At 42.6% G+C, this 24,651-nt stretch overlaps 2 protein-coding genes across 3 annotated transcripts; one reads left to right on the top strand and one right to left on the bottom strand.

Moving 5' to 3' along the window:
• Positions 1-1,715: 1,715 nt before the first annotated feature.
• efna1a (ephrin-A1a) lies at positions 1,716-15,826 on the top strand. Of its 2 annotated transcripts, none has more exons than XM_034705198.1 (5): positions 1,716-2,046; positions 13,280-13,575; positions 14,480-14,545; positions 14,654-14,749; positions 14,879-15,826. In XM_034705198.1, exons 1-5 carry the CDS (start codon positions 1,949-1,951, stop codon positions 15,001-15,003), a joined length of 681 nt encoding a protein of 226 aa, XP_034561089.1. In that variant the 5' UTR covers positions 1,716-1,948; the 3' UTR covers positions 15,004-15,826. The 2 variants fall into 2 exon arrangements, with proteins under 2 accessions (XP_034561089.1, XP_034561088.1); XM_034705197.1 differs by having other exon boundaries at positions 1,717-2,046; positions 14,876-15,826.
• Positions 15,827-22,207: 6,381 nt separating this feature from the next.
• dpm3 (dolichyl-phosphate mannosyltransferase subunit 3, regulatory) lies at positions 22,208-23,653 on the bottom strand. Its single transcript, XM_034705533.1, has 2 exons — positions 23,540-23,653; positions 22,208-23,305 (listed from the first exon to the last, which is right to left on the bottom strand). The coding sequence occupies exon 2, from the start codon at positions 23,260-23,262 to the stop codon at positions 22,984-22,986; it is 279 nt and encodes a 92-aa protein (XP_034561424.1). The 5' UTR covers positions 23,263-23,305; positions 23,540-23,653; the 3' UTR covers positions 22,208-22,983.
• Between the last annotated feature and the right edge of the window lie 998 nt (positions 23,654-24,651).

The raw sequence follows: 24,651 nt of genomic DNA, 5'->3' as shown, positions 1-24,651 counted from the left end.
AAAAATAACAACTGTAGACTTTTGAATTGTCAGTTGTCAGTTGTGCAAACACACCAAATCTAGTCCAACCTGTGCTTAAGTAACAGAGGTGCAAGAGCCCTGGGGAGAAACTACAGAGTTAAACACACTAAAGATCGAACCAAACAAGTAGACGACTACCTGATCCTTCCCCAGCAAGCTTCTACTATCTGACAAGAATGAAACAGGAAGCGTCAAGATCATACGTTTACACCTGTTGAACCACACATCCATAGTGATATCTTGTCCTGATCTGTTATCCCAGTAACTAGTAAAATACGATATGAATGGTAGCTTTAGACGGAACATAACATCATTCATCCACCCAGCATTGGAAGGAGATTCGGGATTTTGTCTATTTAATATGTTTAAAGGTTCAGTGTGTAGTAGGTCTATTTGGCAGCATTTAGCAGAACATACTTGGTGGAAATATATTTGAAAACTGGTGTAAAAATAACTGAATATAAAATCAAAATGGAGAAGAAGAAGATGAACAGAGTGGTTGTTGTGTTGTTTAAATAATTAGTATTCATATAATTTTTTTAAGGTAAAACTTTGCAAATGGAGGATCATACTTATCATGTAGCACAGCAACTTCTTGTCCTCGAAAGCCATCTTCGCTTCACCAACAGGAGGGGTGTTTTTGCTCTAAAACACTAGCAGATAACTACCAAAACACAGTGGTGGACAAAGTACACAGCTTCATTACTTAAGTCAAATATTACTCCTATACAAGTGAAAGTTGCTCTGTCAGATTATTACTTGAGTTAAAGTACTGAAGTACTTCCTTTTAAAAATACTTAAGTATTCAAAGTACTTATAAAAATATCTTAAAACATTGTATTTTCACAATACATAAATGCAGTCAAGAATACATAGGAGTACATTCTGTTACATTATGTTTATCTAGAAAGCATTACTTGAAATCTCTAAAAACTAGACCATGGAATAAAATCAGAAACTAAGTTACTCCAAGCACAGATAACTTAGTTTGAAATGTTCATCTGGAAAGAAACAAATGTTACATAGCTCAACACACTTTCTCAGGTTGGACAGTGACTTCTTGTATGTTTGAGTAGAGTGGGAAACAGGAGAACATTTCAAATGATACGTATCATTCTACCTCTAACACGGGCTGAAGATATGGTCATGGGTGCTCAGGTGGAGAAGTAAAGCCATCATTACCACCTCTAAATGAACAGCCTGATCTGAGTGAAATTTGCTCTGTGTTTGCTCCACGTTCAACTGTGGGATCAGATTTCATAAAAGAGATGGAAATTCATGAGCTGACTTCAAAGCAAAAGTACTTCTACATTGGTTTATAGCTGTACATGGTCTGCATACTTTTCAAGCGCAATAGCAAGCTATTTAAGGTATAAACATTCTTAAAAATCTGCACCGCTAATGTGATAATGTAAAGAAACACTCAACAGCTGGCCATATATGTGTTATTTTAAAAATACCAGTGATGGAAATAAGAGAGAATATTTTGAAAAGGCACGTTGAAGACATACGCAAACATACAGTACATATTGGAGTTGTAATTATATTCACAACCACAAGTAAACATATCGAGGACATCCAGAGGAACCTGCGGCGCTCGCGGCTCTCGGACAGCGATTTGATTGGCCCCCTCCTGGACAGTGGGTGGAGCTCCCGGCTGTGGGCGTTTCACAAAACCAAACACCACGCAGCACAAGCTTTCATTCACTACGGATTTGTCGAGTATAGAAGGTCTTTGTGCGACTTTTATTCCTCCGTGTCTGTTGATTTTTTTTCCCTTTCTTCAGCGCGTTTGTACCCGTGCGTTGTTTTCAGTGTGCAGTCTCACGGCGCGCAGTCGAGCTTTTCTCTTGGTGAACTTTGAGTTTTTTGCACAACCTACCTGAGTTGTGTGTCTCTTCCCTGCACGCCTTCACTCCTCTCCACCATGGATTTGGTTTGGATTGTGGGCTTCGTTGTGAGCGTCTGCGCCTGGTGTGCTTCAGCGGAGCGACACAGCGTCTATTGGAACAGCACGAATCCAAAGTAAATACCTTTTTTTTGTATTGCTTACCTGTGTTTTTTTTATTCTGTCACTGTGCTCATGAACATAGCCTTGAATGCACTTCTTCAGCAAGCATTGCTAAAACAAGATAGTTTGATATCTTCACAACAAATGAACTTTTAACCTAATTATCAGTGCAAATTGGATCAATTAGATCTGTCCTCACATACGTTAAAGGAGTTGCATCTCATGCATATTTAGCGAGCTTGCTGTGATGAATTTGTGATGGAGGCGACCCGCTGCTGTTGTCATGATAATACAAGACAGTTGGGAGTCTCTTTCTCTCCCTCCCCCCTCCTTCTTTCTGGGATCAAACCTGTTATTATGCTGCTGTTTACCTGTGATACTTTGTCTAACCTGTTCAGATGTAATCCGTTTCGCAACCTGTGGAAACCACGGGATTAGTTACATGTAGTTGGGTCATTTATTTATCTTTTGAGAATGGGCATGGAGCTAGTTAATAAGATTTTTTGGCTTCTTTGTAGTCAAGCAATCTCCTATCTGTGCATGGGTTTCACGGGGAGCTAAATGCAACGGTGAAGTTGCTGTTTTGAGCGGTTCTCTGCAGTTCATCTCCTAATTTGGACTATTAAATGTGTCTTTGTGGATTTATCTTTTAACTTGCATGAACTCTGAGTGTTCACTGATAAGTGATTTAGTTAAACGAAACCATTAAAAGTCAGTGTTTCTTCATTTTTGTGGTGCTTTGGTGCCTTCATTCACAATGCTAAGTCAATATTTTCCTTGGCAAAGGTTACATCTTTTGGGGTTGGTTTTTACAGGTCTGACTCAGTGCAAAGTGTTGAAATATCTGTTGCAATATCCTCCCATCTGACACAGAGTCCTAACCTCTGTGTTAGAGTGGGAGGCTTGCTGTGTCTTCTAAATCAAGAGATATCGCAGTGGGGTTTAGGTGGCTGTCAGGGAGACACGGGGGTGTTCATATTTCACGTTGTAAGACGAGTAATAATGGTGTATGACAGAGACAGAGGAGGTAACTTGAGGCCTGCCCAGTAGGTCACGCCGTGGGAGAGAGATGGATTGCTCAGGGAGGAGAAATTGGAGCTCAAATTGTCGGGGTTAGGGGGCCAGTCTGAATAAGTGGGGGTCAATCAGAATTATGGTTGATGATGGCTGGGGTGAAATGGCTTGGGGTACAAAGAAGGGTTAGGTTTATGTTCTGCACATGAACTTCTACATGCACACACATACTCTTACACCCAGCCAGGCAAGCACAAACACAGACTCCTGGCTGACAATCAATCAATCACCAAGCTGGGACAATCAATCACACCAACAGACGTGTCAAAATCAATCAGTGATGGGCTTGTACTCCCTCTGTTTATCTTTGTTGCAATCACACCGATTGACAGATATTGTTCCACCAGCTTAATAGAGTTTCTCTGATATCAATAATGGTAACCATACCAGTATAAGTGTTGGTCCTAAACTAAAACTCCCAATAATTAACTGGTTTTCAGAAAGTTTTACTTGACTGAAGCATATTAAATACTGGAAATCCATTTTTTTTACTAATTATGTTTTAAACGGTCCAAGACACAAGTTTTGGTGCTGATAATTGTGTCGATGTCAGTATCAGCTTTCATGCACTAATCTGGCAACATAACTAAACTCTCATTAGTTTTATATTAAATATTAAGTTGGTAAAACGTTAGAAATCAGGTCTGTATTTATTAAATGTAATCAATATTCTTTTTTTCAGCTAACGGCTGAGGTATGTTGTTTGCAAACATACAGATATTCAGATATTATCCCACAAGTTTACACATGTTATCCCAACATCATTACCAGTATCAGTATTGGTAATACTATTGGTATTGGTATAAGTGTTGATATCGGTATCAGAATCTGTATGGGCCTTGATATTGGTACAGTTAGACACCACAATCAATTAGCCCTTCGGCGGATGTAAATGGTCACGAATCAGGGTCTTTTTTTATCAATAATATGTTTACACTTTTAATCCAAATGTCATCAAACAGATACTTGGTCTCAGCCGATACTGAAGTGTAGGATTCTGAGTCCACGCAGGGAATAAAATATAAAGCATCTCTAAAGCTTGCACCCAAGCAACATTAGAGCTTCAGCATTGTCAGAAAAGCAGTAATTATAGCACCAAAGCCTTTCCCCAAAGTCCCATATGCCAGAGTGTGTAGCAGTTTCTCAGCTGTACAACCACAGTGATCATTCCTGTGTATGTATACTGGTAATCCTTGATTTTGCACTTGCTATTTTTTTCCCGGATGACTGTGCTAAATCTCTCCCTTTGGCTACTCTTAATCCTGTATTCGCAGAAAAAAGCCCTGACTTTCTGCTTTCATTTTGGTACGTTTCATCATTCCACAGCAATCCGCTCTCCCCTTTGACCCATTACTCGCCACAGCGAGTGTTGACGTCTGTCTTTTCTCCCCTGAGAGATTTTTTTTTTGCGCTGCCTGGATTTATTGTCATCCCTGTTGGTTAGAAAGCTGCTGTTAATCAAAATGATCTCAGATTGTTCGCTTTTGTCCATGTAGTTTGGGCTTAATTCCTTTTTTTCTATATGTGTTTGTTAAAGGATTTAACAACCCACACATACTCATACATATACATGCACAGTGGCCTTGCTTGCCACTAATTTGTGCATGTGTGCCTTGGGGCCTGGCTGCTGACTTCCAAGGTCGTATCTGCCTCCACTTTAACGACTACTTTCCTCCAGCAGGAGCAAAATATCCCCCTGACAGTGTTTTTTCAACACTTTCTGACCTTTACTAGTTAGAGTATTTGTCACCTTTGTGTCTGATTAGCAACAGCTTAATCACCATCACGTTTTGGTTCCCAGAAAGAGACGCTCCAGTGTGCCCAGTCAGCTCGGATCCCGGCGTGCCAGCTTGTTTTCGTGTCTTTTGTATAACATCACCAGATCCAAGTGACTCACACACTCGCATACACATTAACCCAGTCATCCACGCACACACACATGTGCCCTACGCTTGTGAGTGATGTTAACACCGTCCCAGGAGCCCTCTGGACTCTATAACTCCCAACGAGGGGCAACAATCTGCTCATTCACTGCTTCCTTCTTTCTCCTCACTTTCGTTTTTTTCCCCCTGCTGACAGAGCATGAGTCCACCACCACCTCCACCCACTCCTCCTCCTCTTCTCTTTGTACCTGTCTCCCCCTCTCTCCAGCACCTCCCTCCCTCTCTTTTTTTGGCCAGGTTCCCTTTTCACTGTGGTTCTGTGGTCTCTGGTTCTGTGAGCCTGTTAACTGTTTCATGGCCCTGCTCACTTACATCTGTTTCACATGCTGTTTATTTTAACATAATCATCGTCACCTTGTCTGCTATGGTTACCTTTTTCTGGCCAATCTGCTCTTACTCTACAGTCTCTGTTTGTTAAATGGTAAAAATGCACCTCTAGATTGTTTGAGCCTTTGTGCTGCTGGCATATTCTCCTCACCTGGACTTATCCCAATGCCAACACTTGCTGATCAATAAAGAAAGCCCCTTCAATAAAAGTATGAATTTTAAAAGTACACTAAAGACATGAGGAGAAAAAACATTATTCTCATTTTGCTAGCCTAGCCTAATATGATACTTTTTATAGCTCCAAACTGTTGTTGATCATGTATGTCAAACATTAGATTACCTCCTACATCTGATTGGATACGGTCAAGGCTTAGTGCTTAGGATGCCAGTAACAATACGAACACCAATGCTGATATTGTACCACTATTAGTATCAGTACCAATACTGTAAAGATACCAGTCTCAATACTGATATTAAACCAAACATGAATGTTGATTTGGCACCAAAACCAATATCATTACAGATATTGAGCCAATACCAGTCTCAATACTGATATTAAACCAGGTGTCAATACTGATATGGCACCGATACATGAATCAGTACTGATCTTGTACCAATACCAGTATTTTTTCATACTTGTCATTAACCATTACCTTATTTTAAGCCCAGTTAGTGGTGGATACAGATACTTGTAGTGATAATCAAATAACTACTTATTATAGCTTGCGCTGTCTCTTTAAGTCACTTAACTAAATCTTCTGTAGCACTGTGTTTGCTCAAGTAAGTGAGTTATTTAAGGTATGTTTCACCCATATGAAGGATTTCTCTGTCTTTTATTCGGTCAATATGGGTGTTTTGTGATGCTTCCCATACAAATTGGGGGAATGTTCTTCACGGTGAGCCACAGAAAGAGGGAAGTAACTGGTGTGACTGATTTGGGGTCAAAGTTCAGGATGTGATGAAGTGGCACAGCCTCTATCAATCTGTCAGTCATTCTGTCACGGCGGTGGTCCCTGAATACTGCCCGCCACTCAGGACCAGCCCCTCTTCTTCACACGGCCGCAGCTCTGCCTCTGGGAAACTCTCATTCTTTCCCCCTTTTCTGTCTTTTCTTAGCCCTTCACTCCTTCTCCAGCTTTTATCTCAACTTTACAAGCTGTCCCTTTTCAGTCTTTTATTTTTCGACTCCAACTCTGGCTCTCTGGGAGAAGGGGGAAGCATGCTAAGAGGTGTGGAATTTTTTTATCGTTCTTGGCACCCATGGCGATCCGTCACAAGGCACTTTGCCCTTTCCTTCACGCTTTTTTTTCCTTGTCAGCTCTCGCCCTTTAAGCTTCCTTCTTCTACCCCCTCCATGAAAAGCCACTCAAGTCTCCCCAGAAAACCTGTTTCTTTATTTCCCTCCTCTTCCTGGTCTTTTTTTCTTGTGTGTCCATGTGTGCTTTCCCCTGAATGACATAGTATAAGTGGAAGAGCAAGTCTGAGAACTCAAACCATGAAAGGACAGGAATTAAATGAAAGAAAAACAAAGGTCTAAGTGTAGGAGTGGGTGTCTATTTGCCTTGTGTGCATGTGTGCTTGTGCACGCATGTACGTGCTTGGGAGATACAAGATAAGATCAGATCCCCATATCGGCCAGATTAGGTGGACACAATAGATAAGGATTTCTTCAGTTTCCAAGTAATCTTAACTGAAGCTACTTCCTTGGAATAACATCCAGGTTTCCCACTTCTCTTCATAATCCACTCTTAACACCCAAACCTCTGTCGTCATTCTCTTTAGCAAAGTCTGAACTCCATCTTTCTGCCCCCTCCCACCTCCCTTAATCTGGCCTTGTAATCTGTCTGCTGAATTCAATCTGGACGAAAAACACTCTGTGGGACTGTTAAGGTTAGTCGGCTCAATGGTCATCACAGCATGTTGACGCTTCCGATCCCTTCATAATCATCCATAAGAAGACTTTACCCCTGGGATCATATTAGCAAGAGTTTTTCCCCTCCCAAAGCTGTTTCCCCTCCTGTTCAATATGCCCACTTGTTGTTGTTTGTGGCGTCCGCTGCAACAGGGCTTGTTTTATTGACTGCAGCAGATAGATAGAGAATCAGGCCAAAGGTTTAGCTTCCCTGCAGGCGTGCTTGTCGGTGTTACCAGAGTCTGCATGCTGTCTGCTGTGAGTTTCCCTATGAAGTGTAGCGCTTCCTGGCTACGTCTTTTCCCGGGAAAACAGCGTATCCTGTCTGCACAATAAACAATACGGTTCTCACACAGCGACACACGCAAGACTGCAGAGGAGTTGATTGTATTTCCCAGGCTTGTGTGAGTTTAAACTGTGAGAATAAGTAGATTAGAGGTGATTAATTGCGCTTGATTGTTTTTATGACTGTTTAGCCTTGAGGACGATAAAGGATCCGCCCTCTCTGTCTCTGTTTGGGATTCTCCTGATCAGTGTCACCTCTGTCAACCCCGCCAGTGTTTCTTCTCCTCCCCCATGCCCATCCTCTCGCCTCTTCCTTATCTTTGCTGCAGACTTCCTCTGCTTCTACCCACTCTTATCCTTTTTTTCTCTCTCCATGCTGCTTACAACTATTCAATCCCACACAAAAATCTGTTAGAGAGAACAAATCTCTGTTAGAGCACGGATTAATAATTGTATTGTGATTCAACAGCAATCCTGATTGTGTGACCTGTTTGTCAAGTCTGAGTGATGTTCAGTGTTAGTGTGTGTTTGAATGAGGAAGAATTACCCCACAAAAGTCTGATACTATCTCTGAAAATGAGCTATTGTGTTGGTGCAGTTGTGTAAATACGGGTCATTGTGTAACTTTTGTTTGTCTTTCGCTTCTTTTGTCAAGTTTGTTGCATGATTTAGAGTGTAAACGTACCCACTGAAATGACTGACACCCCCTAGAGGCTTGATGCTGTATTACAATTACAATTGATCTCTATATGCAGGAACAGACTCTTATACCATAACTTATTAATTTAAAGCCCTTTACTCATATATTGTATATTCCCAATGAAATTCATTAGACAGTGTTTGCAGAAACAAAAACCCCTGTGCATGAAAGTTTTACCTTCTGGAAATCAATCTGCCAAAATTGATTTTTCTCGTACAGATATCTGCCTCCTGAGAAATGTGATGTCAGTGGTGACCTTTCTTTTTCTGCCCCTTATAAGATACAAATGGCTCAGGGGACAGCGTGAGACAGTTGGAAAGAGCATATGTATTCATCTAAGCCTCCTTAGAGCCAATTATTTCTCTGCTGGACTTAAAGCTTTGTCGATTTGCTCAGTTTGCCAAAGGAGTGAATCCAGTTCAGTCAGGAACGTCGGCGGAATGACCAATGACACACGGACAAAGGTTGAGTGACAGAGAGGAGAAAGCTGATAGAGACTGATGACAAAAAGTCATACGGTACGAAAGAATGAAAGGCTGGGATATGATGTCCAAAAGGGGAGGGGCCAAAAAAGTTGAACCATATTTGTTTCTATGACGACTCATGCTGCATTGTGCTGTGCTCTGCAAACATAAATGGAGGGTCAAAAAGTGGCATTTTTGGAATACCACCAGGACAGGTTGTGATTGGTTCAGCTTGTCTGGGGTGGGTGGGGGAGGGGCAGAGTTGACATGAGGATCTGGTTTGCTTATTGAGCGATGAAAGACGGACAGGGGGTGGGCGGGGACGGCTGGCAGTGATGGATGAAAAGATAGATGGATGAAACAACAAGAGTTTGAGCTGTAATGTTAAACGGCCATGCTCAACCCAGACTGCTACCTACATTTTAAAGACATATCTTAGCAGAATTAGCTCCCTTGTGTCCAGTTCTCCTCCATAATCCAGTTAAGACTTCACGCTTTTCTCTCCTCAACCAAACACACACTTGCGCACACACAACTCCAGCCGGTGAGTCTCTTTTTGAACTCCAAAACACCAGTGTAACGTAGTAATACCCCTTCTCTCTATGTGAACAATAGGGATAGGGTGGAAAAAAAACCCTCACCCTGCCTGTTTCACCTCTCACTCTGTCCCCAGCCTTCATCCCCTCACTCTGGGCCTCGCTGTCCGCTCTAAGCCCCTGTATTAAGCAGGGTCTGGTGCTGATGAATGGCCCACAGCTCAGCCTCTGCTCCACCCAATAATCCAGGGCTTGGGCGAGCCGATTAGGTGGTCCCCACATTCCCATCCGCTCATCTGTGACCTCGGCCCGTCACCTTTTGGGTCGCATTAATTGCGCTTGTAAAAGCAGTGATGAAAACAATCATGTTTGTGTGTTCAGAGGGCCTCAGGTTAAGCTTTAAAGGGCTGTTTATACATGTAGTGGTCGTAAATGTGTCCTACGGTGACCCTTCAGAACCTTACAACAATTCTAAATCGATATGTAAGGAGGGCGATTCTGGTCATGGCACTTAAAACGCCTGACTTTTCATGTATTAAAGTCTCCAGTGCTGACTTGGCGATTGTCCGACCTTTGATCCACACTGCAGTCCCTTTTAGCCTCAGAAGTCCGGCATTCCTCAGGGCGATAGAGAGCAGAGATGAGAGGCTGATGGATGGATGAAAGGCAGGGGGTAGAGGTGGAGAAGAAAGCAAAATGCTGGCCAGAGAGATTAAAGAAGAGAGATTAGACTCCCTGCTCCTGAAGAGGCTCCAATAAATCAGGAATTCCTTCTCAGGAGGAAGAGTTGTCGGGAACAGTGTGGAGTCTATTTTTCAGCAGATTGTGCAGTCACGTGAAGTTTTTTTTTCCTCTGCTATCATCAGTGTGCCCTCTTTTTTCAATCTTATCATGACTGAAACACACTCCCAGATTCCATAGAGGTCTACACACACACAAACACACACGCTCCCTGACACAAACAATCCCAGACACACACACACACACATGCACAGCATCCTCGCTGCATATCTGCCATCACTCCACAAATCATCTTAAAGTAGTGAATACAACGACTCCCCAGTGCTGGATATTCTGCTGACTCTCCGAGCGTCACTGTCATTAGAAGAGAGAATCCTGGGTAAACAATGGGAATACATCACGACAGAGAGAGGGGAAACAGTCTGGAGGAGGAAAATAACAAGGGACACACATTGTGGAAGAGAGAGAGAGGGAGGGAGGGAGGGAGAGAGAGAGGATTCAGTCTGCTAAAGTGAAGGTGGCATGATTTGACTTTGTTAGCTAAACCTTTTCACACAGAGGCCTCGGCTCGCTTTGAAGTGCGTCTCCCCGATCAGTCAATTAAGGAGATGATGTGGAACGTTTCAATGGCCAAGGCGTTAGAGGGGAACAAAAGGCAGCAGGATAATTAAAACTATTTGCCATTAATAAAAGGGAGCTAGTGGGCCTCCCTGGGTGCGTATTCAGCCTCTGTTCTCTCTGCTAAGTGAGCTGTTTTATCACGGTTTGAATAGGGACACTGTATGGAGCTGTGGGGTTGATAAAGCAACTGTAGAACTCGCATACTGTTATTGAAAAAACTTCAAAAGCCATTTTCAACTCAAGCCCTTTAACCCCCCCTGCCCACGCCTATTCATGCCCTAAAACTCCCCCTAAATTCTCCGCCTAAAGGGGCTGGGAAGTGGGGACCGAGGGGGCATAATTACCCCCCTCAGGGCAACTTTAATACCCTTTTTTGTGTTTTAATTGCGCCCCCCTTCGACCCCCTTTTGATGAACACATTGGAAACATACCACAACCGGTCGGGCTCGGAGGTGAGCGAGCGAGTGAGTGAGTGAGCGGGGTGTCTGGAGTTTGTTTGTGTGTGTTTGCAGGGGGGGTGATAACTCTGTCAGGCAAAAAGCAGACAACAGTGTTTGTTCAATAGTGTTATCGATTCGCCTGGAATTGAAAGTGGCAGGGGGAAAAAACACTTTAGCGGCCAATCTGGTAAACAGAGCGTGGCAGGCAAACTGCAGATAAGCACTAAGCTGTCTGGACCGTGGCAAAATGATAATTATTGCTCCCCCCCCCCCCCCCCACTAAAAGTTAGCTGGAGCACACAATCATCAGCACAGTCAGATGGAAGTTTCATCAGTATCCTAAACTGGTGCTTGTTTTCCTGCAGCCCCCGTGTTGCTGTTGCAATGTTGACTAATCTGCTCATCAGTATTGAGGGAATGCAGTCAGGCAGAAAGGGGGTAAAAGGGAAGGGGGAGGGAGCTGAAAGGGGGAGGCAAGAGTCAGGGCCCAAAGTTTGGAGCCACAGCGTCTGTCCTTTTTACCAGGGGGAACCAGAGGGACCCCTGCACACAAACAACAGCACCTAACAAGCTACGGGGGGCTGTTCACTTTGATCGCCAGGCACACATATGGACCATGCCACACTTACACAAACACCCTCAAATGCTACTTGTAACTTTTGAGTGTGGGGGGGTTTATGAGAAAACTGATTTCTTAAAGCAAAAAGTTTCAATCCCTGCGAAAGGTGTCCAGTTAGCACCCTGCAGGCTTTGAAAACTCATAACTCTTTCAGACCTGTAGATCTGATAAAGTAGCAGTCGTAACTCAACTCACACCAGCTGGCTGCCTCTTTTTGTGGCTTCTTGAAAGCCTGATGAACCATCTGTGTATTCATTGCAAAAACAACAAAACCCTATATTAGACACACATTCTCTGTGTGTGTTGTGAAAATATTTAAGTCTGTCAAATTTCATCCATTCTCAGAGAACCTTTGGTGATCCAGAACAGTAGGAGACAGTAAAGTGAGAGGCATTGCTTGAGGAGGAGGTGTGGGGGGAGTTCTGAGGGGGCAAACAGAAGGTAGCTACTGCTTTAAGTTGTTGATAGATGGGAATTACTGGGAAGTGTGTGTGAGAGTATGTGTGATGCTAGCAGCAGGCTAGCGCTCCCGGCCGGTGATAGATGACTGTGGCTAAGAAGAGAGCATTAGCTGTGAGCCACCCCTGGAGGAGCCACTCAGTCAGGGGGAAGGGGACAAAGCTGAAATACCTTTAGTGACAATCCACCGGAGATGGACTCATAATATCTTTCAGATAAAGTGCTAGAAGGGGGGAGGAATCATAGACCGCTCAGATAAAGCCAATTTAGCAGCATCAGACTTGCAAAAGTGCTAAATTGTCAACATTTTTCTGGAAGTGCTCTGTGACCCAGGTTTAAGAGGAGCGGGAGGAAGTTTAGTTTACTTAAAGACCATCGTAAAGAGGGTGGAAAGGGTGGAGGAGTGAAGGGAGGGATGCATGGAGGGATGGAGGGGAGGCAGACAGTCTGACTGTCTCTGTGTGTTTGTAATGAGAGGGAGTGTGGTGGGAGACGGTTACTGGCCGTCACCAGACTCATGTTGGACGTGTCTGCCCGTCCTCTACACCCTAATGACTGGGTTCAAACATGTGTGACCTTTTATTTTTACCCGTGTCCCTATCTTTAAGAGTGTTTCTGCTTGTGTTGAGGTTAATTTGTCATCATGCTGCACTATCTGTGCGAGTGTGTGCAGCCCTGCAGTTGTCGATACTCATCTCCTGTCTTGCCGGGCTAACTGACTGCTAATGTTTTTTCTGTAAACATCATTCAGCTCCAGTGGGACGAGAGATCAATGTGTATTCATGCTAACTTGCAACACCGCAGCAGCCATACTCGCCTCATGTTCATCCATATTTATGTGCATGTCCTCTGCAGATCATTCTTCCCCTTATTGCATTTTTTCCTCCTCATTCCACTCCTACACACACATACATCTTCGCTCACACACTCTCTCCTCCTCCTGCTCTCTATCACTCATCCTCATGCCTCTCAGTTTCTCCTCTGATTTCCCTCTTGTACACCAGCGTGAAGCCGATCAATATATAATCACAGCTTTTGAGGCTTATATTTATTACCGCTCCCCTGCTATAAGCATGGTTATCAGTCTCCTGCCACTGGGATAACCTCCTCTGCCTCCTCCCCGCAGGTTTCTATGGGACGACTACACTGTGGAGGTGAAGCTCAACGACTACCTGGACATCGTCTGCCCACATTACCCTCAGGGTGAGGTGCCACTGCTGGACGCCGAGCGCTACGTGCTCTACATGGTGGAACGAGAGGACTTTGAAACCTGCAAGCCTCAGTCGTACGATCAGATGCGCTGGGAGTGCGGACATCCGTTTGCCCCTCATGCACCAGAGAAGTTCTCAGAAAAGTTTCAGAGATTTACTCCGTTTACTCTGGGGAAGGAGTTCCGCCAAGGAGAAAGCTACTATTATATCTGTAAGTGTCACTGTAGCTCTCCTTTGAACTTATTTGATATTTACTTTAATTTCATGTTCAAATGCTCACTTCTGCTAGTTAAACCAAAACACAAGTAAACCATTGACTGATAGGAGTGTCACTTGTTTAAAGGACTTTTTCACATTAAAGAACACTGAATTGGTTTCAGTTCATCCTACTGGGACACAATAGTCTGTATCAAATTCAATGTCTGTTTTTAATGGTGATGGGACATGTCCCTCTAGAACAGAAAAGTCAACCTCATAAAAGTGCAACAGAAAAATAAAAAGGAGCACTAATGAATTTAGGATTGTACATTTTGAAAGCAGAAACAGCTGTTAGCTTACAGTTCTTGAGTTATTTTTAACTTTCATGTTAAATCGACCTGCCATCCCTTGAGCCAGGCCACTAGCATATCCAAAAACCTCTACCTGTATAAAGATGTTGGTTCAGGCCTGAATTCTGCAGTCCTGCTATTTCCTTTCTTGATACTGTAATGTGCTTGAGCTTGGTGGGCAACACTCTAGATTTCAACATGGACCTTCAGTGGGGTGTCGGCTCAGTCTGCCTTGTTTATGCAGTATTTGCTCTGCTTGAACAAAACCACAAAGAGCACGCCGTGTTGTCACCCTGACCATGGCTGTAATTAGATAAACGGCAGGACAAGACACACTTTGCCTGGTCACAGATGGCGTCCTAAAGCTTTGTCCCTGCGTCAGTCTGTTGCCAAGTTTTTGTGTGCGTTTGTGTGTGTGTGTGTGTGTGTGTGTGTGTGTGTGTGTGTGTGTGTGTGTGTGTGTGTGTGTGCATGAGCGCTTGCATGGTGCTGAATTGAGGGGCCACAGGGAGATAAGTGCATTAGTTGGGATGTTAACGCCTGTGTTGTTTTGCTTTTTCCCGACAGCTAAACCTTTGCACCACCATGGTCAGGAGTGCCTCAGGCTCAGGGTGGACGTTGTAGCTGCTGATGGTGAGTTCAAACGTTCTCATGGCTGTAGGACTAATAGCACAATCCCCTCAAGTAGTTGTAATTTGCAGATAAGGAGTTACTGATGGCTTTTTTTTCCTTTTCTTCCAGGCTCTCAAGAAGCCAGAGTGGCTAAAGGAGGCACAGGTGGGGCTGGAGTTGGAACTGGGGGTGGGGTTCACAACCCGTCCAACAGACTGCCTGCAGGTATGTTGACCAGCCCTGTGTCCTTTCTAATTATCCCTGACCTTAAATCAGTCTAAGTACTCTCAGGATAACTTTGGGGTGTAAATATGCGGTACTTATGTGTCTTCTTGTTCTCTTCTCATCAAGCAGATGACCCGGTAGTGATCCTGCCTGATGTCCAGAAGAGCGTACGGACAAGCTCTGCAGTGGCAGCCACTTCCCTCTCGATTCTCTCACTGCTAGTCCCGTTTTCACTACTGCTATTGTTGCACTGAGAGGACAAGAAAGAACTGCAGTTGGCAGACGTTCTAATTTTTTTCAGGGACTACAATGAAGACAGTCCGTGGGGATGAAACCACTGACTCAAAAAGACAGTTTTCCGTGCCCAGTGCTGGCCACAGGGAGAGACTTTTGAAGCTTTTAAAGTACAGCTGGACTCTCTTGCACTACACGTGCTGAGCAACTCCTGAGCATTTGAGACAAAGTATGTGTGCTTTGTGTCATTTTTCAAAAGTGACAGCCGTTTTCGCTTTGGAACACCAATTTTTTAGGGCTCTCTCCAAAACCATGAACCTCTTTGGATGATAACCTTAAAAGAAAGCATGAAGGCGTGGAAGAGAAACCCAAAATGGCCGAGGAACAATCAAGAGGAACTCTGTTTGAGTTCTAAAGATATAGGGTGTAATTGGAAAAGTGTTCTCTGACCCTTTGAGCCAAAGATCAGTCATCTCTCCAACTTGTACACTATTCCACCCTTGAGTATTGTGTACTATTTGTCGTATTGTTCTTGTGATGGTATTGAGTGGCATTGATGTCCCAAGTGATTACTTTCTTTAAATGTAGCATTGACAGACACAAGGGCTGTTCTCATCATGACCATTCCTTTGCAAACTCGACCATGTGCTTATATACTGTAGCACTAATCCTGCACAGTACAGACACACCATCATACACTCCACGCGGCACGCACACTGACATCAGATGACATATAAAGACACCACATTGAACTGTGTTATGTGTGCATTCTGTGAAGATAATTTATGACATTTGCAGCTGAGAAGTTTTAGTGTATATACCATAAAGGAAATGTTTACTGTTGGCAACAGGGAGAGCTTTTTCTCTCTCTCCTGGTAGAGTTAGTACTTGTATGAAAGGGAAAATGTGTGGAAGCAAGGGAGTGATTGATTGAAAGAGTGATAAGACAAAATGTTTTTCTGCCAAAAGCAAACACTGAGATGTTGTGTGCACTCGCAGAGAGGCTGGCCCTCTTTGTCTGCTGGATCTTGCCCCTGCTCTGGTTTAACTGTCTGACATGAAGAGCTGGTATCAGCTCTGTGTGACCACAGGAGCCAACCCTGTGGCTCATGGTGCTTTCCTCCATATTTTTAAGCTCAATTCAAGAATATTCTCTAACGAAAAAGCGTAAATGAATCAGTTCATTTGATTTCAGACTGAATTTCACACTTTAGGATGACTTTAGGTCATAACGAACAGGACACAACATCAAAGCGAGCTACCAAGCACATCTTCACCTGACAGGCTGGCTTGATCGACAGAGCACAACAGCGTATGACTACCATTGAAGTCAGTCTTTTTTTATCTGAATTCTTGTTACCTAATTTTGTACATGTGTAAGTAAGAGAAGTGTATAATATGTATATGTATATATATATACATAGGAGATTATATAAAAGACCTTGTTTGATAAATATGCTAAATGTGAAAATTTCATGTGAAATAAAAACGATATTTTTGGAAAACCAGAAGAGCTTACTTGTGATTATTTTGATCTGTAAATAAACTTTAACAACAAAGTGAATTGGCTCAAATGATGTGCCGACATTCATGGTTCCCAGGGGTTTCATCTTTAGGGATTAAGTGTTCCCATAACTCCAAAGTTCCAAACATTCGGTGTTGATTGAAATATCTTAACTACGAAGTGATTTTAAATTTAATTTTCCTTTTAGATAAAATGTTTTACACCGTGGGTCTGTTACCTTTTAACTCACACCATCATAAAATTGAACTTTGACATGCCTTTTTTTTATATGATAAAATACCTGTAAATCCAGAGCCGTCTTTATGATCACACTGGAATAATTTCCACAGAAGGAGGTAGTAATTAAGATAAAGTCTCACACAAACTAAAGATTCAGAGCTAGAAAAACTTGAGTTCAAGGTGGCAATAGACAGTAAAAAGCTTCAATCGAGAGCAAGAAGAAAAGGGAAGAGAAGGAAAGAGAAGCCTGTTTTTTATTTGCAGCCTTTTGGCATGAAGACTGAATTCACATGTGATCCTTTTGCTGACTTTATCTCAAACTTCTGGCTACACCTCCCCCCCCCCTTTTCCAACACACACCTCTTTACTCAAAACACCAGACTTTGCTCATCAGCAAGTTGCATGTCAAGCCATTGTTCCTATCTCTCATTCCATGTCTCTCCCCACCAAGGGGAGCTTTACGGCCGTGACAGTTAAAACAGCTGTAGCACCAAAAACTGGTGCCACTGCCTCACAACTCCCCAATGTTTTCAAAGGGATGGCCGTAAATTAAGAGTGGCGGACAGGCCCCTTAACCGCTCGACCCCTGGAAGAGGCTCCACTGAGTGGTGGCTCGTCATGACCAGACAATTCTTTTTATTTACTCACTCGTTTAGCGTTCCAGCTTGAGTAAATGTGAGCACCGAGTGTGAAAACTTAAACGCTGCAGTAAATGTTATGAGCACTCAGGAGGTGACGGGAACAAACGTGAGAGAGAACACAAATACCCTGAAAACAATGTTTTTTCAGGATCTGTAGAAGACAAAGACAAAATTTATAGATCAGGCATGTTTCTAGTAAAAGCAAAAAAAACTAAAAACTTTTGACTTCTCAGAATATGATCCAAAATATAGTAATAGTATAAAGACAACAGAATGCCTCCTACATTAAACCTTTAAAGCCAAAGAGCTTAGCCGTCAGTGTTTCCAATGTTTCAAAACTCTTTGGATTTAGCAGTACCCTAATTACAAAATGCTTCTTATTTATAAGCTGAGGAGTGATTAAAGATTCTAGAAATCACTTCACAAAAGTGGTACATGACTAGCATCCATGGAGGGTTATGTTGGTCCAAACTTAAATATCTCTAAAGCTCTAGGATGATTTTCTCCTGAGGATAAATCACTCAGACTTTGGCCACCTTTGGACCTTTCATCAAGCACCTCAATTTTCTCTTGTCTTATTGAATATCTCAACATTTACAGGCAACAAACGGAGGACATTCTTGTTCCCAGAAGATGAATCCCACTGACTTTGGTTTCATCTATTGCCACCAGTGTTGTAGCACTGCTGTCCAGGACTTGATCTCCAGTCTTGATTTTTTTGGACTCTGGAATCAACTTGAACATGAGTACTGATGACTTGAACTTGGACTTGGACTTGACCAATGACTGCATTAGGGTTCAGAAAAGCAATCAATCTTTACTTATAATGCACCAAATCACAACAAATGTTATCCTAAGACCCTTTACAAACAGAGCAGGTCTACAGTGTACTCTCTGTTACATCATAAAGAAAGACCCAACATCAAGACAGGATAAGATCCAGTCCCATCTCAGAAACAGGACTCATTCTGATCTCATCTTAATCCACCATGAGCAGAGCACTTGGCAGCATTTAGCAAGTTACAGCGGCAAGGACAAACTTCCGAACAGGCAGAAACCTCCAGCAGGACCAGACTCATGTTAGACACACATCTGCTGAGACTGTGTTGGGGTTAGAAAGAGGGATAGAGGGAGATTAAAATGTAGAGGAAGACCCTGACTTATTTATTGATAGAGACTGATTAATTGTCTTTGATTTTGTTTTGTTTTATAAAGCCCTAATAATCTATTCTGTTTGGGGCCCGGGCTGGTATGTGTGTTCACCTGCTCATGCATGCACCATACTGTCTTGTTCAGCAACAGTTACTGCAGGAGGCCTAAAGAGGAGCCACGAGTCATGTGTTTTACATTCAAAGATTGTACATGCTAGAGCAGTGCAAAATGTGCAATATTTGAAAGAAAAATCCAGGAGAGGATGGGGAGAACCTCAAACTTTAACGGAAATCTCTCCAGGATGCAACCAGAAAAGTAAAGGAGATGCTAAAGTTAGCCTTCTTGACTAGTGATTATACTGTTAGCAAGTTAGCGGTAGGGCTAGCAGCTAAGTTGACCCAACAGGGTCAGAGATATCGCTCCTGTGTATCTGTATTTGAGTTGATTAGATCCATGCACTTATTCACATTGATTAACTTCTACAATTAAATAATACAAATAAATATTTCATCAAGTACAATCAGTAGGTCAATTTTTATTTGTGTAGTACTGAAACTATAGATCAAGAAAGTGTAGATGCCTGCAAAACCATACTTTATCATTTTTACTGTAAGATTGTAAGCATGCCAATGCTGGTTTCTAAGCTTAAGCCTAAATAAAGAAATGTAGGGAAGCAGACCCTTAATAAATTGGCAACACATGGAAGGCACAAACTGGGGATGTTTTTTTTAAATCAAACAATTCCCAACGCGCAGGAAACCAAGGCAGTTATTAATTTATCTGTTCTCAGTGTGCATGTCGTTTAAAGCTTGCAGGATGCCGTTGGATGCAGCAAGAAAAATTCACATTTCAACCCAGGTTTGGCATGGCCAGCTGGTCCATCTCTGAGTCAGGCCTCACTATCAGCAGGACACACGACGGCCAGTCCCTGTCTGCCGGCAAGCGTATGCTACCACTCAGAAGAGCCAGGAGTATCTGGCTTACTAGGCCTCTGGGAGGTTACCTAATGTTATTGTAGCTATTTGTAGCATTTATAAGCTTCCAAGCTGAAAGATTATGAGAACTCTGTGTCCTGTTAATATCAAAGCAGCTGTTTATAAGCAGCCAAAGAACAATAGGCTGACCCATGAGTGACTTTTAAGCCTCATTCATGTAATTTTTTTATGCAGTGTTGATGTACTGCATGCTCAGATTACATGTCATCTTAATGCAGCTGCATGTTTCAAAGATACTTAATACACTCTTTTTTTCTTTGAGTACTAGTTTAGTGCTTGTTAAAGCTTTAGGTGACAACAGGGTCAAATTGGGCTGATGGGAAGGAAACTCCTTGGTTTTACAGAATGGGTCGCTGCCTACGGGCCAATCAGGGCATATTTTGTTCCCCTGCCATCGCCGATGGTCGGGGTGTGGTCTCCTCTTTTCCCGGCCGTCTCCACTGCCAGGGTCATCCGTCTTGTTCCAGCTCATGCTTTGGTTTCCTGTCTCTGTCACTTTGTCACTTTCCTTTTTTTTTTTTTTATTCATTGTCACTGACATACTTTCTCATTCTGTCCCTTCAGATCTTTCCCTCCCTTTGTACCCACCCCCCGTTGTGATTCACCCTCATGTCACCCTCTCATCCTGTCATTACTCGAGTTCTCTCTTTTTTGTATCTGGATCAAATGTATTAAATCTCCATCTCCTTCAGCTCTCCGTCTCGTTTGCCAACTCCAACTCTCGCTCTCTGTCCATCTCTGGATGGTTTTGAGGTTTTGCTGTGAAATGTGTGGGTGGGGGAAAAAAGTATTTTCTGTGCAGCAAAATGATAACCTTTCATTTTTCAGTCTTCCTCCTCAGCCTGTCGAGATGGATTCGCTCCCGGCAGTGTCACTGAATGTCTCAAGAAATGTTTTTTATAGTGTCTAAAGGTCTCAGTGGGGCCACGCTGCGGGCAGAACCCCACGTCCTGCCCCTCTCACTGTGTCTATCCCCCACTGCAGTTTCATCCTGTTATTCTGCTACTTTTCCCAATTTAGTTGGCACCTCTTATTCTGCCACTTTGGAGCAGAGGGTGAAGAACGTAGAGTGCACTTTTGTCATTTTCTCAGCCTCCCTTTAGGTCAAAATCCTCCCTTATCAAAGAAAGACAGAGCAATCATAAAAAGCTTGGGAATTGGTCTCACATCCGAAAACAGGAAAATAAGAAAATAAGAAGAAAAACTAAATTAGGAGAGTTTTGAAGTCACCACGTAGACCATGTTTCATCACCCGGAGACTTTCACTGACACATAAACAATTGCAAAACGTACCCTTTCATGATGGAAGAACAAACATATAATTTAGATCCTCAACAGCAAACAAGGGTCATATCTTCAATGTGAAAACAACCCAATCCTATTTGTGACTTTGCATTATTTCCTGTCAAGTGTAGATGCATTTTTAGCCCAAAGTTCCTGGAGTGTGTAGAATGTTTCTTCCCACGGCTCATGGCTCAATGACTACTGAAGGAAAATAAAGGTTGCCGATGTGCTAAAGCTGTGTTTACACTAATAGTAGGGGATACAGGATAACTATGCATCATTATAATGATTTTTGCTCAGTGATTGAAGTTACTGTACTTTCTCAAGAGCATCCTCCCTTTTGAATAAGCCCACACAGAGAACCAGCAGTGGTGATGCTGAAGGTCATGGAGGGTCAAAGGAAGCTTGAGTGATTCAGGTCGTCTGTGATAGGACAGCTTTCGTTTTTTACAGTCTGTCTGTGCACCCGATTAGACTTACACTTGCAATCATGTAAATAAAAACTAGAGGTTAAGTCTGGGGGGAGCTTATGCACTAGCATGTTTGGTAAAAGGGATTTAAAGTTAAAGTCACAAAGATGCTTACACTGTTCACACACACACAGACTGCTTATAGCTTGTATATGATGTTAGGCCTAATCTGATTTATACTCTTGTCTGATAGTCTGAGGAATAAATAAAAGGCTGGACAGATGGATGCCTTCAAAGTTAGATTTGGAAAGAACAGGGACAAAGAAAAGTGATTAACAAGTTCACATGTGGCTACGAGTAAGAACACAACTGCCTACCGCGCAAAGGCTTTGGAGTAATTGCCAAAGTAAGAGAGTTTCTGGTAAATAACAGGTTGCCTTTCATCCAGTCTGCTCTTGCAACAGCTTGCAGACAATCATGGAGAGAGGGGGGCTGGACCCTGAGAGGCGTGATGGGGCTGCAGCCAAACAGCACAACGGGCAGAGCTTGCACACAGAGAAGTGTTGACTCTTTTGCATTTGTTCTAAAGTTATGGGAGCTTTTGAAACCCCGTAATGATGCCTTTAGCCAGGCTATGCTTTGTTTGTTCACAGCAGGGATTTGCAGAAAATGAGCACAGGCAGCCTTTTAAGGCTTACAGGAAAAAAAAATAAGCATTACTTGCCAACATCAGATTACTTCAGAACTACATCCTTAGCTTACATTGTCTGATTAGAACAAACCTCTGTGGGTGAAGAAAGAAAATGCTTTACAGCATATTTCATGTTAACCATAAAATGGCACAAAAGAGATTTGTCCACAGCACAGAGGGAGGCATTGAGAAGTTGATAATAAGCCCTTAGGCACAGAGATGTGTCATATATGCACACATTCTTGAACACTACATACTTTCTGGCCCCCGACCCACGCACACACAAACACAACTTAGACCAAGAAGATGAGGAAAATACACTCAGATTTAATAAAGTCCCAGCTATAGCCACAGGGCACATTTCTGAAATTGGAATGTACAACTTTACAGATTAAATCTAGTCCAATTATTCTGACAAGCTAAGATCTCCAGACACACAACAGAGTTCACACTGTGTAGTTTTACTTCTCGTTGACACAGATTGAAAGCATCTGACAATTACTGACTGAGACAGTCTCCTGTTTGATTCTTCCAGTTACCTTTTGGTTTTACTTGTTGGTATTTCAATGAGATGCAACCATTTATAGATGATAATCTTGCATATAAGTGATTCTTGAGAGTATATAAATGTGTAACCAAACACAGGATCCTTTGTTTTATCTGGTTTAATGTGTACAAATGAGTAAAACTACCTGCAACTTTAGTGTGAAAGTATTTAGATTGTTTACAATGGGTGTCTTTGGACGTGAGCCTGATCACCGTTAAGATTTGAAACTGATGTCAATTATTCATAACCTACAAAATCATCCCATTGGGCTGTACATTTCTAATTCCCAGAAGCTTAGTTGATCAATATCTAACCCAAAAGACAGAAAACTAACAAGAGTGATGTTTTGATTGATGTTCACATTATTTCTAATGAGGGTGTACAATCAGAGATCAGTCTCATCCCATATATTTTGAACAGGAAACAAACATGTTTGAGAAATTCAGGCATCACAACTGGAAACATTTGGTTATGACTGGAGGTCCGTGTATCCCTTTTCAGTGTCTTAAGAGTTTCTACATAGTCTTTGTGGAGTTCTACATCTTTAAGCCCTTCTTCCTCAAGTCCTCTTTGGCTTCCTTTATCTGCTCCTGCAGCTCTTTTGCTGCCTCGTCACAGTCATTGAAAGTGGCCACCCTGTATCCCACCGTGGCCAGGGAGTAGCAGCCAAATGAAACCAGCAGATAAAGAGGCATAGGCCAGGCAACCTCTCTGTAGGTCTGCGGCAGGCTCAGGTCCAACAGGTCGAAGGAGACCAGAGCCCAGACTGCGCCCACCAGCGACGCACCGAACAGCCACTCCAGAAGTTTCGTCATGATGAGAGCGGCAGAAATATCAGGTGAGCAGCCGGGACACAACCTGAGAGGAAAGGGAAAGGTTTAAAGACACTCATTTATCTTTAATTAGCGCCCGAGGATAGCATTGTGTTAGCTTACGAGCTACGTAAACAAGTAAGACAAACATGTAAGCGAGAATAAGAAAACAGTCACTACAAAACAACTGACAGCCGCTATTAAAAGGTAATAAGTGGTTTATTTGAGCAGCATTTATCCTAATACAACAGTTTGAGAGGAAATAAGCCGGTGTGTTTACCTCCCTTCTCTAACGCCACCTCAGCTCAGCGCACACATATGACGTAGAAAACCCCAACGCCTTATGGGAAATGTAGTTGTTGGAATTTTCTTAAGGAAACAAAAGCCAGTCAACTGAAGTCTGGGTAAAGTCAATTTGCTCTTATGCTGTTATGTTATACTATTGCAAAAATCTTCTTTTTTTAAAGCTTACTTTTTATTCATTTTTGACTGATTTTGCAGGTGTACATTGTCCAATACATTCTCAGTACAATTCATACAGTCATGTCATTGTAACGATGACAATGCACAGGTTACAATGTTACAATGTTACAATGTTACAATGTCATTTAGCAGAAAGCAACGTACATACGAGAACAAAAACAACACAAGCAAAGATCTAGACAAGAGGAAACAAGATCAGTAAGAGTAACAAAGTGCTTCAAGTCGATTTGGGTGCAGGAACTGCCAAGCAGTGTAAAGGCAATGTACAAAAGTAAATTGGAATTTCTTTTTTTTTTTTTTTTTTTTTTTTAATTAAAATAAGGAACATCTACAATGAAGCAACCAAACCATTTAAGACCTAAGACCAGTGGAGAACAGTCTAGGTAAGTGCATAGTGTTTCCTAAAGAGCTGGGTCTTTATCTGTCTTTTGAAAGTAGAGAGAGACTCTGCAGTTCGAATGGAGTTGGCCAATTCATTCCACCATTTAGGGTCAACAGAAGAGAAGAGTCGAGCTAGTGATTTTGAGGCCTTATGTGCTGGAAGAACAAGGCGCTTTTCAGAGGCTGAGCATAGCGGGCGAGAAGGGCAGTGGACCTGGATGAGGGGTTCCAGGTAAACTGGAGCGGTTTTGGTTACTGCTTTGTAAGTCATGATTAGAGTTTTGTATCTGATGCGAGCTGCAACTGGAAGCCAGTGTAGCGAAATCAGGTGAACAAAATGACAACATAGGCCAACAAATGATCAGTTTTTATAAACATGATTTCACCATACCTCTTTCTACATTTACTAATTGAAAGTTGAGTAAACAAAATGTCTCTCAATGCAGCTGGAGCCACCAAACCTCTCTCTGTTTTAATCTATGGTACGGAGGTGTTGTCATTGAACCAGTTTATAATGGGACGAAGGCA

Source organism: Notolabrus celidotus, chromosome 16 (assembly GCF_009762535.1).
Source record: "Notolabrus celidotus isolate fNotCel1 chromosome 16, fNotCel1.pri, whole genome shotgun sequence".
Classification (NCBI taxonomy): domain Eukaryota; kingdom Metazoa; phylum Chordata; class Actinopteri; order Labriformes; family Labridae; genus Notolabrus; species Notolabrus celidotus.
This window is presented reverse-complemented; position numbering and strand designations above follow the sequence as displayed.

Excerpts from the sequence above, each read along its gene's own strand:
- efna1a (XM_034705197.1), top strand. The coding sequence starts at position 1,949 with ATGGATTTGGTTTGGATTGTGGGCTTCGTTGTGAGCGTCTGCGCCTGG. Across the intron at positions 2,047-13,279 it reads TGGAACAGCACGAATCCAAA|GTTTCTATGGGACGACTACA; the intron begins GTAAATACCTTT and ends TCCTCCCCGCAG. Across the intron at positions 13,576-14,479 it reads AGAAAGCTACTATTATATCT|CTAAACCTTTGCACCACCAT; the intron begins GTAAGTGTCACT and ends TTTTCCCGACAG.
- dpm3 (XM_034705533.1), bottom strand. The coding sequence starts at position 23,262 with ATGACGAAACTTCTGGAGTGGCTGTTCGGTGCGTCGCTGGTGGGCGCA.